Source organism: Lissotriton helveticus, chromosome 4_1 (genome assembly GCF_964261635.1).
Source record: "Lissotriton helveticus chromosome 4_1, aLisHel1.1, whole genome shotgun sequence".
NCBI classification, from domain to species: domain Eukaryota; kingdom Metazoa; phylum Chordata; class Amphibia; order Caudata; family Salamandridae; genus Lissotriton; species Lissotriton helveticus.
Genome location: NC_136063.1, coordinates 362,607,033 through 362,625,669, shown reverse-complemented (window position 1 = coordinate 362,625,669; position 18,637 = coordinate 362,607,033). Strand labels below are relative to the sequence as shown.

General features: G+C 46.4%; 1 protein-coding gene across 1 annotated transcript in view; it reads left to right on the top strand.

The window, feature by feature from the left end:
- Positions 1-18,637, top strand: part of LOC144827999 (fibrocystin-L-like) — a 1,093,512-nt gene that overhangs the window by 555,537 nt on the left and 519,338 nt on the right. Inside the window, exon 35 of the mRNA XM_078686146.1 lies at positions 176-280. Within this exon, the coding sequence (XP_078542272.1) occupies positions 176-280 (105 nt within the window). The remainder of the gene's footprint in view (positions 1-175; positions 281-18,637) is intronic.

Below are 18,637 nucleotides of genomic sequence, written 5' to 3'. Positions count from 1 at the left end.
GTGATTAGAAAAAAGTGTATATATTATACTTCTCAGTTAACTTTTTTTAACTTAGGTTATAGAGGTTTAAGTTGTTCTTCAGTTGTGTTTATTTTTTGAAATTGTAGATCTAAAGATTCAGAATGAAGAATGTTTTCAACTGTACTATTTATGCCAATCATTTTACATATTGCAGATTTTACGTCATGCCAGATTACTTCCGCAGCAGCAGAGAGCTTGGAATGCATTGTTCAACCAAGAAGAGCAAGACACTTAGTCACCAACAATGGCAGAGATTTAAGTAAGTGCCATTTTCTAATCTTCTATTACAAAAAGAAGACACTTTTTCAATAAATTGTTATTGTTTTGTTGTAGAAAACATGATGTTTTATAAGTAGATTACTACATGTAAGTTCCTTGCTACTTGGGATGAGAAATTTGTTTTAGAATTATATATCCTGGATGAATCATTGGCCCCTAAAAAGCATTGCTTTATCATTTCTTATCCATCAGCCAGATCGCGATTGTTTCAATAATGTCTAACCTTCACAATATTCAATTAACTATTGAATTAAAAATAAAGCTCTAATACTTTTTCAGTGGGCATCCCAATTTTAATTTGTTGACTTGTATTGCTGCTTTATATACTTTGCACACTGGGACAGTACTGTCCAGTACACAGTGTGTGTGTTCACTCCACTAAAACCTGATGTAACTGGTTAATTTCCAACTGGCACATTTAGTTCTTCTGTAAAGCCCGAATATGTGGTACAGGTATTCCACCTATTGCCTAGAAGTTGAATGCCACCTATGGACTGCAGCATATATTCTGCCATCCACTGGGCTGGCAAGGAAAATATGGCTTCAGGGCTACATGTATTTCCGGACTGCTGCACCTTTTAAACCTGCAGACAGACCTGTCAAAATAACACATTTTGAAAGCAGGAAACCCTAAACATTTAGAGCCCCATTATGGTGTGGCTCGTGAAGTCTGTTGGAACCTTTACAGCCACATCGTAATGGGCCATTTGATTTAGTTTCCGACTGCCTCATTATGATAGACGCAGTCGGAAAGGAAACCGGCCAGTCATTCCAGCTGGCTTCCTAAGGTCTAAGGGAGCTCACCTGCCAGTCGGAATGCGGCCTGTAATCTCAAGGGCCTCTGGTTGGAGGCCGAGGGGGCACCTATTGTGCCCTCCTGTTGATCCCTGCACCTCGTGGCAGGCACCTTATGGTACCTGCCACATGGTGCAGCGATGAACCGCATCTCCCATTTCACTATGGGAGCATGCATTATGGCCGGTTTATGTGAAATTTAGTCATGCGATCGGACACTGTTTGGACACATCCTAATGGGGCTGTCGAGACTACCGACCGGGTGTCTGTCGGTCCCAGTACCGAGTCGGTATTGGGCAGAAGTGATTATCCAGTATTTGGGTGTCTTTCATAGATTCACATGCCTGAATCATTCCCCGTCGTCGAGACGGGAACCTCCGGTATATAAAAAAGTAATGTCCTATAGACATACATAGAAAAGAATAGGCCTAAGGATCTCACCTTAGTGTCCTATCCACATCCTTATGTAAAAAGGACCAAAACAGAGTAGGCCCAAGGTTCCCACCTTAGTGGCCTATCTGTGTCCTTTTGTAAGAAGGACCAAAGTAAAGAAACCAACCAATCAGCTACCACCTCCTTCTAGAACCTTCCTGTCAGGAGCCCAAGTCTCTCAGATTTTCTACCGCACGTTGTGCTAGGGAGTCTCCACCTGAGTTCTCCTCAGGAATCTTCTTCTTACTTCAAAAAACGAATTTATTCAACTTCTATCAGTAAGGCTGATAGCCAGAAAAAAGGTCTCTTTAGAGCCTGTTCCTCTTGTGGCAAGAAAAGGCTCCATGTAGAGGATAAACATGAAACCTGTTTATATTGCCTCTACCCTCAACATCAAGCCAAGGACTGCAAAATATGTAGGACCTTCTCAAACAAGACCCTCAAGGACCGAGAAGGACCCCTACTACTCTGGCTAAACAGGCTGAAGAACAGAACAGACGACTTGGTGTCAGACGGTGAGAGTGTTTCTGGTACTTCGCATTTTTCCTTGAAGAGGCCAAGGGTTACTTCCCCTAGCCCCTCAGACACCCCTCCTAAGAAGACTTCCAAAAAGTCCTCAGAGGGCAAAACCTCAGTGTCTGGCAAGGATCTTCCTGTCACCAGGAAGCAGCCGCTGGTCTTGACGACGACGACAGCGTCGATGGTCTCCTCAGCGCTAAAAACTGTTTCAACGTCGACGACGACAGTGTCGACGACGACAGCATCGTCGGCCACCTCCTCGACGACGAGGACGACGCTTTCATCATCGGCGAGTAAGCCTGTGCCATCGACCATCCCTGTCACTTAATCGACGACGAAGATACTACCGTCGACGACGAGATCGACGTCGAAGACGTCGACGACGACACCGTCGGCGAAGCCTATCTCGTCGACGAAGCCTATCTCGTCGACGAGGAGCATTCTGTCGACGACAGGGACACCGTCGACGACGGGAAAACCGTCGACGGCGGAGAAATTGGCGTCGACGAAGGCCGCGTCGACGAGGACACCGTCGACGGAGGCACCGTCGACGACGAGTAAATTACCGTCGACGAAGGTAATTTCTACGACGGCACCGTCGACACAAGCGTCGACGACCGCAGGGAAATGGAAAGAGTCTGAGCTGCTATCGCATGCCATGGACGCCTTCCCGCCTCAGACGTCCCATATCACCGTTAAGATCACGAAAAGGCCAATTACGCCAGTCCTGACGTCGCCCAGTAAGGTGCAACAACTACCTCCAGCCTGCCTATTACAAGGTGAAGAGTCGGAGGAAGAGTTATATACACAAGCCACTAGCCCATCAGACTTGGTGCTTAAGTGCCAAAGTACAGACGAGGAGCCGGAAGAGAAGGAACATATAGATCAATCAGTCCACACTCAAGTGCACACACAGGTTACACCAATGGTGTGCCTACCAGCATCCATTGTCTCAGACCTGCAATTCCTAATAAAGGACTACAAAGAGCGGTTTCCGGAGAAACCCACTACGCCTACACTTCCAACTGCACAGGTACCTACACCTGTGTCTCGACACAAGCCACCTCCACTGGTGCTTAGCAAAGACCAGGAGCCAACACAAGACACTCACTCGTCTGACGACGAGGAGAGAGATCAGGAAGAGGGCGAGGTCCGTGACGACGAGTCAGACCCAGATGCAGACCAGGACTATATTGCACAATCTCCGGCCTCTCCAGAACCACAGTCTTCGGAATCACCACCCGCAGACATCTGTGGATTCCATATTCTTGTAGAGCGGGCTGCCAAATGATTCCATATGTCTATGGAAACTCAGGAGACTGAATGCTTCCTTTACGACTTCAAGGAGCCCACTAAAAAGACAACCAGGTCAATCCCCATCATTGACTTTATCTGGAAACAAGGCAAACAACTAATGCAAACGCCAGCTTCGATCCCAGTGGTAGTGCCCAGGCTCGATAAAAAATACAAGGCAACCTCATCGGCGCCAGCATGCCTCACAGGTCACCCCAAGGCAGACTCTGTGGTAACCCAAGCGGCACAGAAAAACTCGCGTAATCCAGCATCGCCTCTGTCGACGCCACCTGACAAGGAAGGCAGAAAACTGGATACTATTGGCAAACGTTTCTCCACCACGTCGGCCATGACGGTGAAAGTGGTGAATTCAATAGCACTTCTGGGCCGTTACAATCGTCAACTCTGGGCAGACATTGCACCCTATCTCTCTAATCTGCCAGAGGATTTAAAGGAGGAGGCTCATTCGCTTCTCTTAGAAGGCCAAACATCTGCCTCCGAGCTCATTGACTGCGCAATGGATGTCGCCATGACCGGTTTCAGGCAACTGGCAGGTGCTTCCGTACTAAGAAGACAAGTTTGGCTCAAGGCCACCTCTTTCCGCCAGGAAGTGCAAACGAAAATTCTCGATATGCCCTACGACGGCCAGCATCTCTTTGGCGAAAAGATTGATGAGGCCCTCACCACTATTAAAAAGGACACGGACACTGCCAAAGCCCTTGGAACTCTTCAATCCCGGAACCAGTCCTTTCGTGGAAACAGAGGAAGAGGACAATCTTCATATAGGGGCACCTACCAGAATAGGTCTTCCTATTCGTACAACCAGAGAAAAACGCAATACCAACCGCGACAAAACCAGCAAGGATGTCAGACTTCCTACGGCAAGTCAAACTACAGGGGCAAAAACCAAAAAAGACCTGCGGGCAACCGCCAATGACTCGTTTCAATGGCCAGTCCATCCACCATCACATTTTTTAAAACTTGGAGGGAAACTCACATACTTCCTAAACAATTGGCGGAGGATAACAACAGATCGGTGGGTACTCCAACTCATTCAATGTGGACATTCTCTAGAATTTGTCTCAATTCCCCCAACAACACCACCTTGCAAACGGTCCCACAGGCACCTACGATTGCTTCTTCAGGAAATCGCTTCCATGCTCCAAAAGGGAGCGATAGAGAGAGTTCCACAGGCCCACAAAGGGAAAGGTTTCTACTCCCACTTCTTCCTAATCCACAAAAAGGGAAAAAGTGGAGGCCAATCCTAGACCTCAGGGCACTCAACGTGTTCCTAAAGAAACAATCGTTCCGTATGGTAACACTACAGGAAATCCTGGGTCTCCTGGAGGAAGGGGACTACATGACGTCCTTAGACCAGCAGGACGCCTACTACCATATTCCTATCCTCAAAGGGCACAGGAAGTACCTCAGGTTTGCGGTAGCAGGACAACACTACCAATTTCGTGTCCTTCCGTTTGGCCTCAAATCTGCTCCACGGATATTTACCAAATGCCTCTCCCCTGTGGCAGCCTTCCTTCGTCAACAGGGTCACCAGGTCTTCCCATACCTGGACGACTGGTTGGTAAAGGCACCATCTGCGACCGCCGCAGCCACATCCTCCAGCGCCTGTCTGAATATTTTCCACCGACTAGGTTTGACCCTCAACCGCGAGAAGTCAGCACTGGAACCCAACAAGGTCATTACATTTCTTGGAGCGACTCTGGACACGGAACGCGTCAGAGCTTTCCCCTCTCTTTAGAGAAAGGTCAAACTCATCTCCCTGGCCACGTCAGTGGCATCACGGAAGACTACCGGTCGCACCTTCAAGTCCCTCCTCGGCATGATGTCCTCATGCATCATGCTCATTCCCCACTGCCGCCTCAAAATGCGCCCTCTCCAGGAGGAACTAACGAAGCAATGGACACAAGCTGCGGGATCATTCGAGGACCGCATAAGTGTCACTCGAACCATGGTCAACCACTTACAGTGGTGGAGATCGCTCAAACACCTGTCACAGGGACTACTGTTCCTGCTTCCAGCAGAACCACACGTAATAACAACGGACGCCTCCCTAAAAGGCTGGGGAGCGGTCCTCCAAGAACTCCAGATCAACGGCAAGTGGACGACACAGGAAACTAAGCTCCACATCAATCTACTTGAGTTAAGAGCAATCTTCCTAGCTCTGCAAGCGTTCCTACCACGCATTCGAAACTCCCCAGTGCTCGTCAGGACAGACAACACCTCGACGATGCACTACCTGAACAAACAGGGGGGGACGCGGTCGCTCTCACTATCTCGAGAATCGCAAAGAGTCTGGAACTGGCTTCTGGAACATGGAATAACGCTGAAAGCGGAGTACGTCCCGGGCAAGGACAATGTCTTGGCGGACGCTCTGAGCAGAGAGAGGTCTCCATCCCACGAATGGGAGCTGGACACGGAGGTGCTGGAGCACATCTTCGCGGAGTGGGGAACCCCGCGAATAGACCTTTTTGCCACCAGAGAGAACGCCAAATGCCGAAGCTTCGCAAGCAGGCATCACCACCCAGGAACCCTCGGAAATGCATTTGCCATCGCATGGCGCAACGTATTTGCGTACGCCTTTCCGCCATTTCCACTGATACCCAGGGTTCTCAGGAAGATGAAATCGGAGCCCTGCACTCTGATTCTAATCGCTCCATCCTGGCCGAGGCAGCACTGGTTCACGGACCTTCATCGCCTCTCTGCCCGGCCACCTCTTCGCCTGCATCATTATCCAGCCCTGCTCACAATGTCCCAAGGGCAGGTTCTCCACCCGAATCTGAGCTCTCTAAAGTTGTCAGCTTGGCTCCTGAATACCGCGAATTCAGCCACCTAAACATCCCGCAGGAGTGCAGAGACGTCCTTGCAAAGGCTAGAGCGGACAGCACTAATAAAACCTACTCACTAAAATGGAAGCAGTTCTGTTCTTGATGTGTGACTAAAGGCTTGCACCCCTTCCACATCACTCCACAGCAGCTGCTACCATACTAACTGCATCTAGCGCAATCAGGCCTCGCACATGCATCCATCAAAGTGCATCTAGCGGCGATCTCCAGATTCACAAGGACTTCTAAAGGTCCATCCCTGTGGGCGAACAGACTTATTAAACAATTCCTTAAAGGTCTATTCAGGTCCTTCCCATGACCAAGACCAATTCCTCCGTCGTGGCACCTCAATGTGGTCCTTCCCCAATTAATGAAGCACCCCTTCGAACCCATCCATAAAGCGGAGATCAAATTCATCTCATGGAAAACGGCCCTCCTCCTGGCTTTGACTTCTGCCAGAAGGGTCAGCGAGTTGCAGGCTCTCTCTATCCAAGATCCTTTTATGCAGTTCAGGGAAGACAGGGTCATTCTACGAACTAACCCTCGGTTTATTCCGAAAGTCCCCTCGGACTGCCACCTTAACGAACCAGTGGTACTCAGGTCATTCTTTCCAAATCCTACCACTGCAGCCGAGAGAACTCTGCATTCATTAGATCTGAAGAGATGTCTTAAATTCTACATCGACAAGACTCAACACTTCCGAAAGTCATCTCAACTCTTTATTGCCTTTAGTAGACCACGAAAAGGCATGCCCCTGACAAAACAAAGTATTTCAAGGTGGGTTTCTTCAGCGATCACCTTTTGTCATGACAAGGCCGGACGGCCTTTGGACTCATGAGTCAAGGCTCATTCGACAAGAGCCATGTCCACGTCTGCGGCGCTGTTTGCTGGAGTGCCGGTATTGGATATCTGCAAAGCGGCGACCTGGAAGTCCCCGCACACCTTCACCAGGCACTATTGCTTGGATACTGAGCTGATGAAGGCTGCAGCAGTGAGCCGAGCAGTGCTTCGCCATCTATTCCAGTGAGGTGAGCCTTCCGACATCCCTCCATCCTTTACTGGTATGCACATTCTTTTACTAATATTTACATGACAATGCATTTTGGTGGTTTGCAGTCGCGTGAAATGTATTATCTACAGACTCATATATGATGTTCCATCAAAAATGTGCATAATATATTGCTTGCTACTCTGATTCAGGCATGTGAATCTATGAAAGACACCCAAATACTGGATAAGAAATGCGTTACTTACCTGTAACTGCAGTTATCCAGAATTAGTGTCTTTCATAGATTCACATGCACCCTCCCACCTCCCCTGGAAGGACTCACCTATCTCTCTAACAAGTTTACGCCTACCTAGCTTGGTGCGTACGAAAATCTGAGAGACTTGGGCTCCTGACAGGAAGGTTCTAGAAGGAGGTGGTAGCTGATTGGTTGGTTTCTTTACTTTGGTCCTTCTTACAAAAGGACACAGATAGGCCACTAAGGTGGGACCCTTGGGCCTACTCTGTTTTGGTCCTTTTTACATAAGGACGTGGATAGGACACTAAGGTGAGATCCTTAGGCCTATTTGTAGAGATGACTCATATGGAATGCAAATGAGTTGCCTAGCAGCTTAGAATGTTATTTTTGAAGTAGATAAAACTGAGCTGTGAAGCAGGCTGTGGATGAGCTGGAGGTCCCTGTACTAACTCTACAATAAAGATATCAATTGTATCAATCTATTTGGACTCATCTTTACATTGGCGACGAGGGAAACCTTTCTGCGCAAGGGGCAGATGCTGGTGCCTTGTGGTATCTTCCACATGAAAACTCCCCCGGTGCCTCGCATGTAATGGAGCTGCTCGCGGTGACATCACTTAGAATGTCACCGCGACCAGCGTTCCAAGGCGAGCGCCGGAGACTGTGTGGAAGGGCTCTGAGAAGTGAGGCTGTGGCTGAGGTCGCAGTAATTTAATCTTAACAATAAAGACTTTCTTTCAATCACCACCTGGAGTCCGGGTCATCTGTTGGTGATTGCCACACTGGCGACGAGGGAAAAGCCATCCTGCGACCTCAACACGTCCGAGGAACAAATTGGAGTCACAGCTGACTGAATAACACGGAAGCGGGCGCCTGCGGATAGCTTCCGACTTCACCGCGGAAAGAAATTGTGGCAGTCCTGAGGTATATCGGGCGACACGCAGCAGTGAGCAGTATTAGGTGACTGCGAGATGGAAACTGCCCTGCTCCTGACGTGAAGTAAGGTGACCCCTCATGAGCGCATCTTAGCTGTACTCTTACGGAGTGAATAACCCAGGCATTTGACATTTGTATCGCTGGCATTTAAGACAGGGGATTGCGCCTCCGCCTGGCAAGCAGGGGAAACTTGGAATAGTACAAAGTGAAACGTAGGCGCGAGCTCCGCTCGAGCTCAATTGCTGCCACAGTAAAAGACTGTATAATTACGAACGCGTGTCTCCTCAACGCGTAACAGGGCAGCGACTTGAATCAACATTGCAGGAGCGTGTGAAACCTCACATCACCGCTCCCCTCAGTCACCCTTTTCCTTCTCCGTTGTAGTGCGTGACAGCCTTCACGCCTACCTCTAGGGAGTGCGCTCAGGGCAGTGTGTGAGAAATGCTAAGCGGAATGTGAAGGGATGAATTCCGACTGCGTTGGATGTCGGAGTCAGGCTGCTGCGAAGTGTGACTGAACCAGAGTGCTGCGGGGGAAGCGAGGTGCATTCACAGTGGTTGGAATGAATGTGAGCAGCACATCGGAAGACATCTAATGAGTGCGACGTGGGAGGCAGAGTGATCTCACAAGCGCGGCAGAACAGAGCTTTCGTGTAGAAACCTTGAGCAATGTACTGCAAGTCTTTGTGATCGAGTTACAACGCGGCGTGGGAGGAATATAAGAACTTGAGGAAGAACAGCCGTTTGGGGAGCACATATTGTGGAGTACAAGCGTAGTGACTACATTCTGCATCAAAGCCTTGCCTGTATTTGGACTCCGTACTGATTTTGTGTTCTGCCAGATGCACCGAAGTGTAGTTTCACTCTTTTGCCTCTCCGCCACAGGCGTGGTTAAAGTTGGTTTCCACTTATAGAAAAGAAATAACAAGTGGAGCGTCGTGTAGGGTATCAGGAGAACGTAGCAGCATTTGTCTGCACCATCTTTCGCTCAAGGTTTCCGCACTGCATCTCCTGTACTCAAAGGACTGTGCTAGCATTCTTTTCTCTGTCTGTTCCTGTTTATAGTCACGTGGGGGACTTGTAGCAAAGGAATATGTGCTCTTTATAACTTATGCTAACATACCTTTTCCTGTTCAGTGCCATTTGTGTCTAGTGGGAGTGTTCTTTTCTCTAGGTGCAAGAAGAGTAGTATTTAGCACCTAGCATGCAGAGTGTGACCCCTCCACCTTTTTTCTTGACCACCCCAGGGGATCCCAATATCCAGTGGAAGAAATGGAAAAAAGTGTTTTTAAATTACGCCACTGTTTGTGGGCCAAACCTGGGTTTCGAAAGAAAGGTCGCATTATTGGCCTATTATCTAGGTGCAGAAGGTGAAGAGGTCCTGGATCACCTCCCAGATTTAGGAGCACAGGAGGCAAGGGGTCTGAATGAGTTGGAAGTGAGCCTTAAGAAATTAGATTTACACTACCTTCCCAAGACTAGCACGATTATGGAGAGGTATCACTTTGGGAAGAGAGCACAAAAAGAGGGAGAATCGATAGAACATTTTGTATCTGACCTGAGGAAGTTAGCCGCCACTTGCAAGTTTGGTGGGGCAAGTGAGGAAAGAATCAGGGACCAATTTGTCTTGGCATGTAGGATGGAACGAGTGCGTGAAGAGCTATGGCTCAAGGACGACCCACCACTGCGGGAGGTGCTCATTATAGCCAAGCAGGTGGAGCATATGCTCCAGTGCGTCAAAGAAATAAAACAAGACGCAGGGGATAAGAAGCTTGATGAAAAGGCCAATGTCAGTGAAGTAGTGACCGAGTGTGAGGCAGTGTCGGTAGTCAAAGGCCAGAAGATAGCAGGTAAAGAATACAAGGAAGGCAGGAGAGGGGGAACGTTCAAAGGTTCTTGCTATAGGTGTGGCAAGCAAGGGCACCTAGCCAATGACAGAGAATGCCCTGCTCTCAGGTTCACGTGTAACAAGTGTGGGAAGAAAGGGCATTTCAAGCAGTACTGCAAGAGTGGGGAGGGAGTCAGCAGTCAGAATAAAGGAAGGACGAATGTAGTGTGTGACGAGATTGTTGTGCAAGTACAAGAGTTACAAGTCCCCAGTCTCAACAACCCCGCATGTGCAGAGATAGTGGTGCAGGTCGAGGGAGGACAAGTTAGTAGTCCCAAAGACACCATAAAAGTTGGGGAAGTCGAGTTGGAAGCATTATTTGACTCCTGTTCAAGAATTACCATTATCAATGCTAAAGAGTTCTCACGAGTGTCAAAGGGAACGATAATTTTGAAAAGAATGGATCTAAGGCCAGGGGGGTATGCTGGTCGCCCCATCTCTATGAAGGGATACCTCCTAGGGAAAGTAGAATACAGCAACAGAACAACGGTCTCCAAGGTGTATGTATCCACGGTAGGAGACAACATTTTGGGTTGGCAGGCACAGAAAGAGCTAGTGTTCTATTTGAATCCCAACTGTAACCCCCAGATCCTGATACAAGAGATTGTTGAACACAAAGCAGACGTGGTGACAGAGTTCCAAGAGGTGTTCAGGGAAGAATTAGGGTGCCTGAAAAACTACTGCCACAAAATAAGATTAAAGGAGAACGCCAGGCCTGTCGCGGCTAAAGTTAGGAAGCTCTCCATTGCCATCCAGGAGGAGGTGAGTTCTGAACTGGAGAAACTGTGCAAGGCCGGAGTCATCGAACCGGTGGAAGCAACAGAATGGTTGGCCCCCATTGTGGCAGCTAAGAAGAAGGATGGGTCGGTCCGGCTCTGCATAGATTTAAGGGCATTGAACAAGGAGGTTGTGGTCGACCGTTATCCCTTACCCAACATCACCCAGATGATGAGCATGCTAGAAGGCGCCAAGGTATTTTCCACCCTCGACCTCACCTCAGCATATTTCCAAATAAGACTACACGAGGAGTCTCAGGAGCTCACAGCATTCGTGACACCCATGGGCGCCTACAAATTCAGAAGAATGCCTTTCGGGCTAGTCTCGGCGGCCGCAGTGTTTCAGAGAATCATGGGCAACATGTTGAAGGGGATCCCAGGCGTCATGTGCTACCAGGATGACGTGCTCATATTTGCAAAGAACCATGAGGAGCACGATGGTAGGCTGAGATGCGTGCTTGAGAGGTTTCAGTCGCAGGGCCTCACAGTGAAAAGAGACAAGTGTGTGTTTGGCTGTGCTGAATTGGACTTCCTGGGGCACAAGGTGACAACAGAGGGGATATGTCCGAAAGCTGAATTGCAAAACACCATCGTGAACCTGACACCCCCCAAGGGCAAGGACGAGATCAAGTCATTCATGGGAATGTTAGAGTTCTACGGAAAGTTCATAAGGAACCTGGCGGGAAGGACATATGCCATCAGGCTACTGTTGAAGAAGGAGAATGAATTCCAGTGGAGCCAGGAGTGCCAGAGGGAGTTCGAGGACGTAAAGAAGGCACTCGCTGAGGCCCCCAGTCTGAAGTCATATATACCCAACCGGGCAACAGTAGTCACCACCGACGCAAGCGCGAAAGGTTTGGGAGCTGTTCTCACCCAAGTTGGAGAAGAAGGAGAAGAGACCATAGCCTTTGCCTCAAGGTCACTCCAGAAGTCCGAGAACAACTACTCAGTGATCGAGAAAGAGGCCTTGGCAGTATCTTGGGCAGTAGGAAAATTCAGAGACTTCCTCTGGGGAACTCAGTTCACCCTCCGAACTGACCACAAGCCGTTGGTGAAAGTATTCAGTAAGAAAGGCTTGGATGCCATCTCCAGCAGGATAAGGCGGTGGGTAGTCGGCCTGCAAGAATACACCTTTGATGTCGAATACGTCCCGGGACACAGAACCTCGCAGCTGACTGGCTATCCAGACTCGTCGGTGATGAAGGAGCGAGAGAGAAGCATGAGAAGGCGGATGAAGAGGAGGAGGACCTTCAGATGGAGGATGTCTGCACCATCCAGAGGGCGTTGGGAGAAGAAACATGGAGAAAGGCGTTAGAAGAAGACAAAATCATGGAGGAGATTTACAAAAGAGTAAAAGGCGGTTGGAAGCACGGTGACAAACAAGATGAAAACCTGCGGCCATTCCTGGCCATTAAAGACGAGTTGTCCATAGTAGACGGATGTCTATTCAGGGGTACGAGACTTGTACCTCCTGCAACCGTGAGAGACAACCTGGTCGAGCTAGCCCACGAAGGGCATTTGGGCATCACCAAAACCAAACAGAGACTCAGGGAGAGCTATTGGTGGCCGAACATGGATCTGGTCACTGAAAGGAGAATCAGAGAGTGCATCCCGTGCAGTAACAGCGACAAGGTCCTGAGGCAACAGACGCCCCCTATGGTGAGCAGGCCGCCACCTTCTGGACTGTGGGATGAGTTGGCATTGGACATCGTGGGCCCCATGTCGGGGGAACAGCGGACACCCTACATTTTGGTACTCGTGGATCTATACTCCAGGTGGCCAGAGATAAAGTTTGTCAGCGAAGTCACGACCAAAACTGTCATCAGCTTCTTAGAGGAGGTGTTCATCCGGGAAGGGCTACCTAGCAACATTCTGACGGATAACGGTGTACAACTATGTTCGAAGGAAATGGAAGACTTCCTGGAAGGAAGAGGCATCAGACACAAGCGTTGCGCCCTCTACCACCCAGAAACAAATGGCATGGTCGAACGCTTTAACAAAACCCTCAAGAAGAGCATCCAATTGGCCAGAGCCAACGGCATAAGTTGGAAGGAAGAGGCGTGGAGACGGCTAGAAGCTTACAGGTTCACGCCACATCAGACGACGGGGGTCACCCCGTTTGAATTGCTCCGCGCCAGAGTACCCAACACAAAGTTAACCCCAGGATGGATGGAGTGGCACAAGGGGTGGTCAGATCGAACTAAAGAAGCTGAAAGCTTGAAGAAGCAAGAGGAAGCCATGGAGAAGAGGAAAGAAGGATATGACCGGCACAAGGGCACACGGGAAGTAGAATTCAAAGAGGGAGACAGCATCAAGATCAGAGCTCCAACAGGGAAGGCAAGTTGGTCAGAGTACACCAACCCTACCAAGATCACCAAACTATTCAAAAATGCAGTCAAGACACAAGAAGGGAAAATATGGAACCTTGGGAGGGTTGTAAAGTACCATCCGCCAGTGAAAAACCCTGAGAATTCAAGGGGACGGGAGGGATATCCTAGGCAGGACCTTAGTTCCACCACTAAGAGGCAAACCGTGGTCCCCCACCCAAGCGTCAGGCCTAGCAGGAGGGTGACCAGACCTCCGAGGCATTTTGATCAGTATGTAATGATGTAACCGGTGTTACCCTGTCTGTTTTGGTCTAGCCTCACACCAGGCACAGGAAAAATGATGGCTTCACACCCCCGTTGGGTGTCTCAGTGCCACCTGGTGCGTTCTACAGTTTTTGTTATGTTCTTGCTTTTCTTTCCGCAGGGAAGGGGGATGTGTGGTATCTTCCACATGAAAACTCCCCCGGTGCCTCGCATGTAATGGAGCTGCTCGCGGTGACATCACTTAGAATGTCACCGCGACCAGCGTTCCAAGGCGAGCTCTGAGAAGTGAGGCTGTGGCTGAGGTCGCAGTAATTTAATCTTAACAATAAAGACTTTCTTTCAATCACCACCTGGAGTCCGGGTCATCTGTTGGTGATTGCCACATGCCTCCACCCTTGGACTTTGGAATATTTTACATATCATCATCCACCATCTAGTGAGTAAACTGATTAAATTCTGTACTCAACTGATTAAATTCTGTACCCAACTTAAATCTATTTGGATCCAGACTTTCAACTATTTTAACTCTACCTTTGATAGAGGAGAATACAACATTTTGAAAGCAATATGAACTTTTATTCAATCAAAATGGAATTCTTGTGAAATACTACTAGTATTTTCTTGCGCTTCAAGTCTTGAAATAACAAAAACTTATACTTGTGCCTTATTGTGTTGGACACAGAGCTTGAACTACTGAAACACCTGAAGTAATATTGGTGTTTTATGTGCCAGCGTTGGCTCTTTCTGCATCGGTAATTACACGCGCTGAATTATCTACTTTCAACTATTTCTGATTTTCAAGCCTTTTTGCTGATTTGTCATTGCTGGCGAAAATCGGGAAACTGACTGTTAGTTGTCAGCTTGAATCTTAACAGCGACAAACCTTGCACATTTTGGATACGTCGCTCGAGAACAGAGTGTTTGGAGTCATCGCTTTGGAAGAAAAAACTTGAAACCGATCTAACTTACTGTCATTACTTTGGAAGGAAAAACGATTTTCAAGTTTCAAGACATGAAGGTTTTTATTTTAATTTGTTATGTTAGTTTCTTTATTTTAAACTAACCTTCTTTCATTTGCAGGTGAAAGTTTAAATTTAATGTTTTAAAAATAGTAAGTTGGTTATTATGAGTGATCAAGCTTTGTCTACTCCATCTGCCTTCTTACCAACTCCTGGTGAGCCAACCATTCCGTGGAAGGAATGGAAGAAATTATTTCTTACCTACATTCTTGCCACTGGGGCTGATAAATATGGTCCAGTGCGTAGGCAAGCTATTTTACTACACAATTTGGGTGTGGAAGGTCGCAAGCTATATGAAAATCTCCCAGAAGTTTCCCTTGGTAGTGGAGATGGACAAGCTGCAAATGTTTATGAAATGAGTTTGCAGATGCTTGAAATAAGGTTTACCACAAAAGTAAATTTAGTTCTTGAAAGACACAAATTTTTCTGTAGGGTACAAAAAATGGACGAAGATATTGCATCATATGTTGCTGCTTTGAGAGGGTTGTCACTGACTTGTCAATTTGGGACTTTAACAGATTCACTTATTCGTGATCAGATAGTTAGGTGTACAAATAATAAAAGAGTACGTGAAAAGTTATTAATAAGAGATTCAAGACTAGAAGAGGCTATTCAAATAGCAAAGGGGTTAGAGCATACTGATATTTGGATCAAGGAGATGGATAAATGTACCAATTCTATTGCGAATAAGGAGGGTGCAGTGAAAGTTTCTAGTTCTAAAGATTCAGAAATTCATGCTAATATTGATGAAACCAAAATAACTAAACCTTTGTGTAAGGTGCATGAAAAACCTAATAGTAAAACTTTTGATAAAAATAAGGAATTTCGCCAAAGCAGTAGCTCTATTAATACGCGACCTGTCAAATGTTACCGATGTGGTGCACCTGGCCACATTGCTTCCAGTATGAAGTGTATGGCCAGGAACGCAATATGTAGAACGTGTGGTATGAGAGGCCACCTTGCTAAGGTTTGTAGAACTAAAATTCCCTCTGTTCATGAAATTGATGATTCTTGTGAGGATGTTTGTGAATTTATTCCCTCTATTGATAATATCAAGGCTTACCAAGTTAATGTTGATGATAATGTTGAAATTAACAATATTGATTTGTCAGGTATTCCTAGGGAGAGCACTGACAAACTGGATAAGCCTCATTATGTTATCAAATTTGATACTGTGGGAGTAAAAATGTTAATTGACTCTGGAAGTCTATATACCTTGATGTCAAAAGAAAATGTACATTAAGTCGTGGGGAGTGTCTGTTAATGTAAATGATTGGGATCCCTCAGACATTAGAGCTGTAGGCTATGGAGGGAAGAACATTGACATTTTGGGTTTAAAATGGATGGTAATTGAATTTGACAACAAGAAACTCTATGGTAGAGTGTATCTGACCGAGCAAGGATCAAATTTGTTGGGGTGGCGTCACCAGAGAGACTTAGGTATAGTTTTGAATCCTAATGCCACTATTCCAGTGCAGTCTATATGTTTAGTGAATAGTGAGAGTTATGATTAGTTGATTATGGGAAAATACTCTGATGTTTTTTGTGATGAATTGGGAAAGCTAAGAAATTTTTCTCATAAAATTATTCTCAAGAGTAATGCTACTCCAGTAGTTCACAAAGTTAGATCTGTTCCCCACCTTATGAAAGGTCCTCTACAAGATGAACTTGATAGGTTACTGAAATTGGGCATAATTGAGCCTATTGAGGCTTCTGAGTGGCTTGCACCCATCGTCGTCGCTCCTAAGGATGGGGGAAAGAGAATTCGTTCATGCATTGACCTTCGCGATCTTAACAAGAATATATGGGTTGATCGCCAACCCCTACCAAACATTTCAGAGATGTTGACGGCAATGGGTGGGGGGAGTGTCTTTAGTGTTATTGATATGTCATCAGCATATCACCAGATTGACCTCAATGAAGAATCCAGACATTTAACATCATTTGTAACACCGCTGGGTGCTTTCCGTTACCGCAGGATGCCCTTCGGATTAGCTTCCTGCCTCAGCGGTGTTCCAAAGGGTTATGGGAAAGGTTCTTCATGGTATTAGTGATGTACTTTGTTTCCAAGATGATGTGTTAATTGTTGGTAGAAATTTTGATCATCATGATCAAGTAATGGAGAGTGTTTTATGTAGAATGAGAGAACATGGGTTAACTATACAAAGAGAGAAATGCCAGTTGAGGAAGGATGTAGTTAATTACCTAGGTCATGAAATTTCTAAGGAAGGGATCAGACCAAAGAAAAGTATTGTCTCTGCCATTAGAGATGCTCCTGTTCCTACTAGTAAAGATCAACTAAGAAGCTTTCTTGGTTTAGCGGAGTATTGCTCCAAGTTTGTGAGAAATTTTACTAATATTGTGGAACCATTGCGGATTTTGATGAAAAGTGGTGTCGAGTTTGCATGGAGTGATGCATGTGGAAAAGCATTCCAGGAGATTAAAGATAGAATATTGTCTGCGCCCAGCCTTGGACACTTTGATGTTAGAGCTAAAACTTTTATTACCACTGATGCGAGTGCTATTGGTATTGGTGCTGTTTTAACGCAAGTGTGTAATGGGGAAGAAAGAATTATTGGGTTTGCATCTAGAAGGTTACAGGGTGCTGAGAGATCATATTCAGTGATAGAAAAAGAAGCCTTGGGGTGTTGTTGGGGCATTAAACATTTCAAATACTTTGTGTGGGGCTTACCATTTAGACTTCGCACTGATCACAAACCTTTAGTTCATTTATTTAAGGGTGGCAAAGGATTGGAAGGGAGTGTTACTCCGAGGATATCAAGGTGGATTTTATCAGTGTTGGAATATAATTTTGAAGTGGAATACATGAAAGGATTGAAGAATATAATAGCGGATTGTTTGTCAAGAATACCAGTTGTGGTGAGTGATATTGAGTCTGAGGTTGATGTTGAGGAAGTGAGGTATACTGAAGAACAAGCTTTTGGGTTGGAGCAATGGAATGCTGCAATGTTGGAAGATGAAGTATTGAAAAAAATTATGTTTTCTATTTCTAATGGTTGGGATGCGCAATTGTGCAATGATATACGGTTTAAAGGTTTCATCAATGTTGCAGAAGAGTTAAGTGTAAGAGATGGAAAATTGTGGAGGACAGATAAATTAGTACCACCGGAGACTCTTAGGTCTAAAATTGTCATTATGGCACACGAAGGTCATTTAGGAAGAAATATGACTAAGCGACGTGTACGTCAGTCATACTGGTGGCCAGGTTTAGATAATGAGGTTGAGGCAGCTGTCAAGGACTGTTATGCTTGTGCTGCTAGTGACAAAACCAAAGTTTTACGTCAACCTCCTCTTGCTTCTGTGAAGTTTCCTGAGCGTCCTTGGGAAAGGTTGGCTTTAGATTTCATTGGTCCTATTTCCAAATTAGGAACGAATTGCAAATTCTTAATGGTTTTAGTGGATTATCAATCCAAGTGGTTTGTGGTCGAGACGTCTGAGAGTATTACAACTGAGAAAGTAATTAAGTTTCTTGAAAAGGTGTTTTTGAATGAAGGAATTCCAAAAGTTTTGGTGTCAGACAATGGTCCTCAGTTAATTTCTAGGAACATGGAGGAGTTTCTTTCTGGAAAAGGTATTAAGCATGAAAGGGTTGCTTTATTCAGGCTACAAGCCAATGGCTTAGTTGAGAGAATTAATCGTTTGATCTTGGACAACATACAACTTTCTTTGTGCAATGGTTTATCCTGGCCTGAAGAGTTAAAAAAGCTAATGTGGTCTTATAGAGTAACACCACATTCCATAACTGGAGTGTCACCTTTTATTTCTCTTAAAGGAAGGGAGCCGGGTTTGAAGGAGATACCAGGGTGGTTGAAAGACAGGGAATGTATATGGGTGAATCGTGATGTGATTGGAGAACAAGTTGTCAACAAACAAACCATTGCTGCCAAACATTATGATCATTTAAAAGGAGTCAAATTTCCTAACATAAAATCAGGTGATTGGGTAGTAGTAAAACGTGAGGGTTTTGTTGCCAAAGCTGAT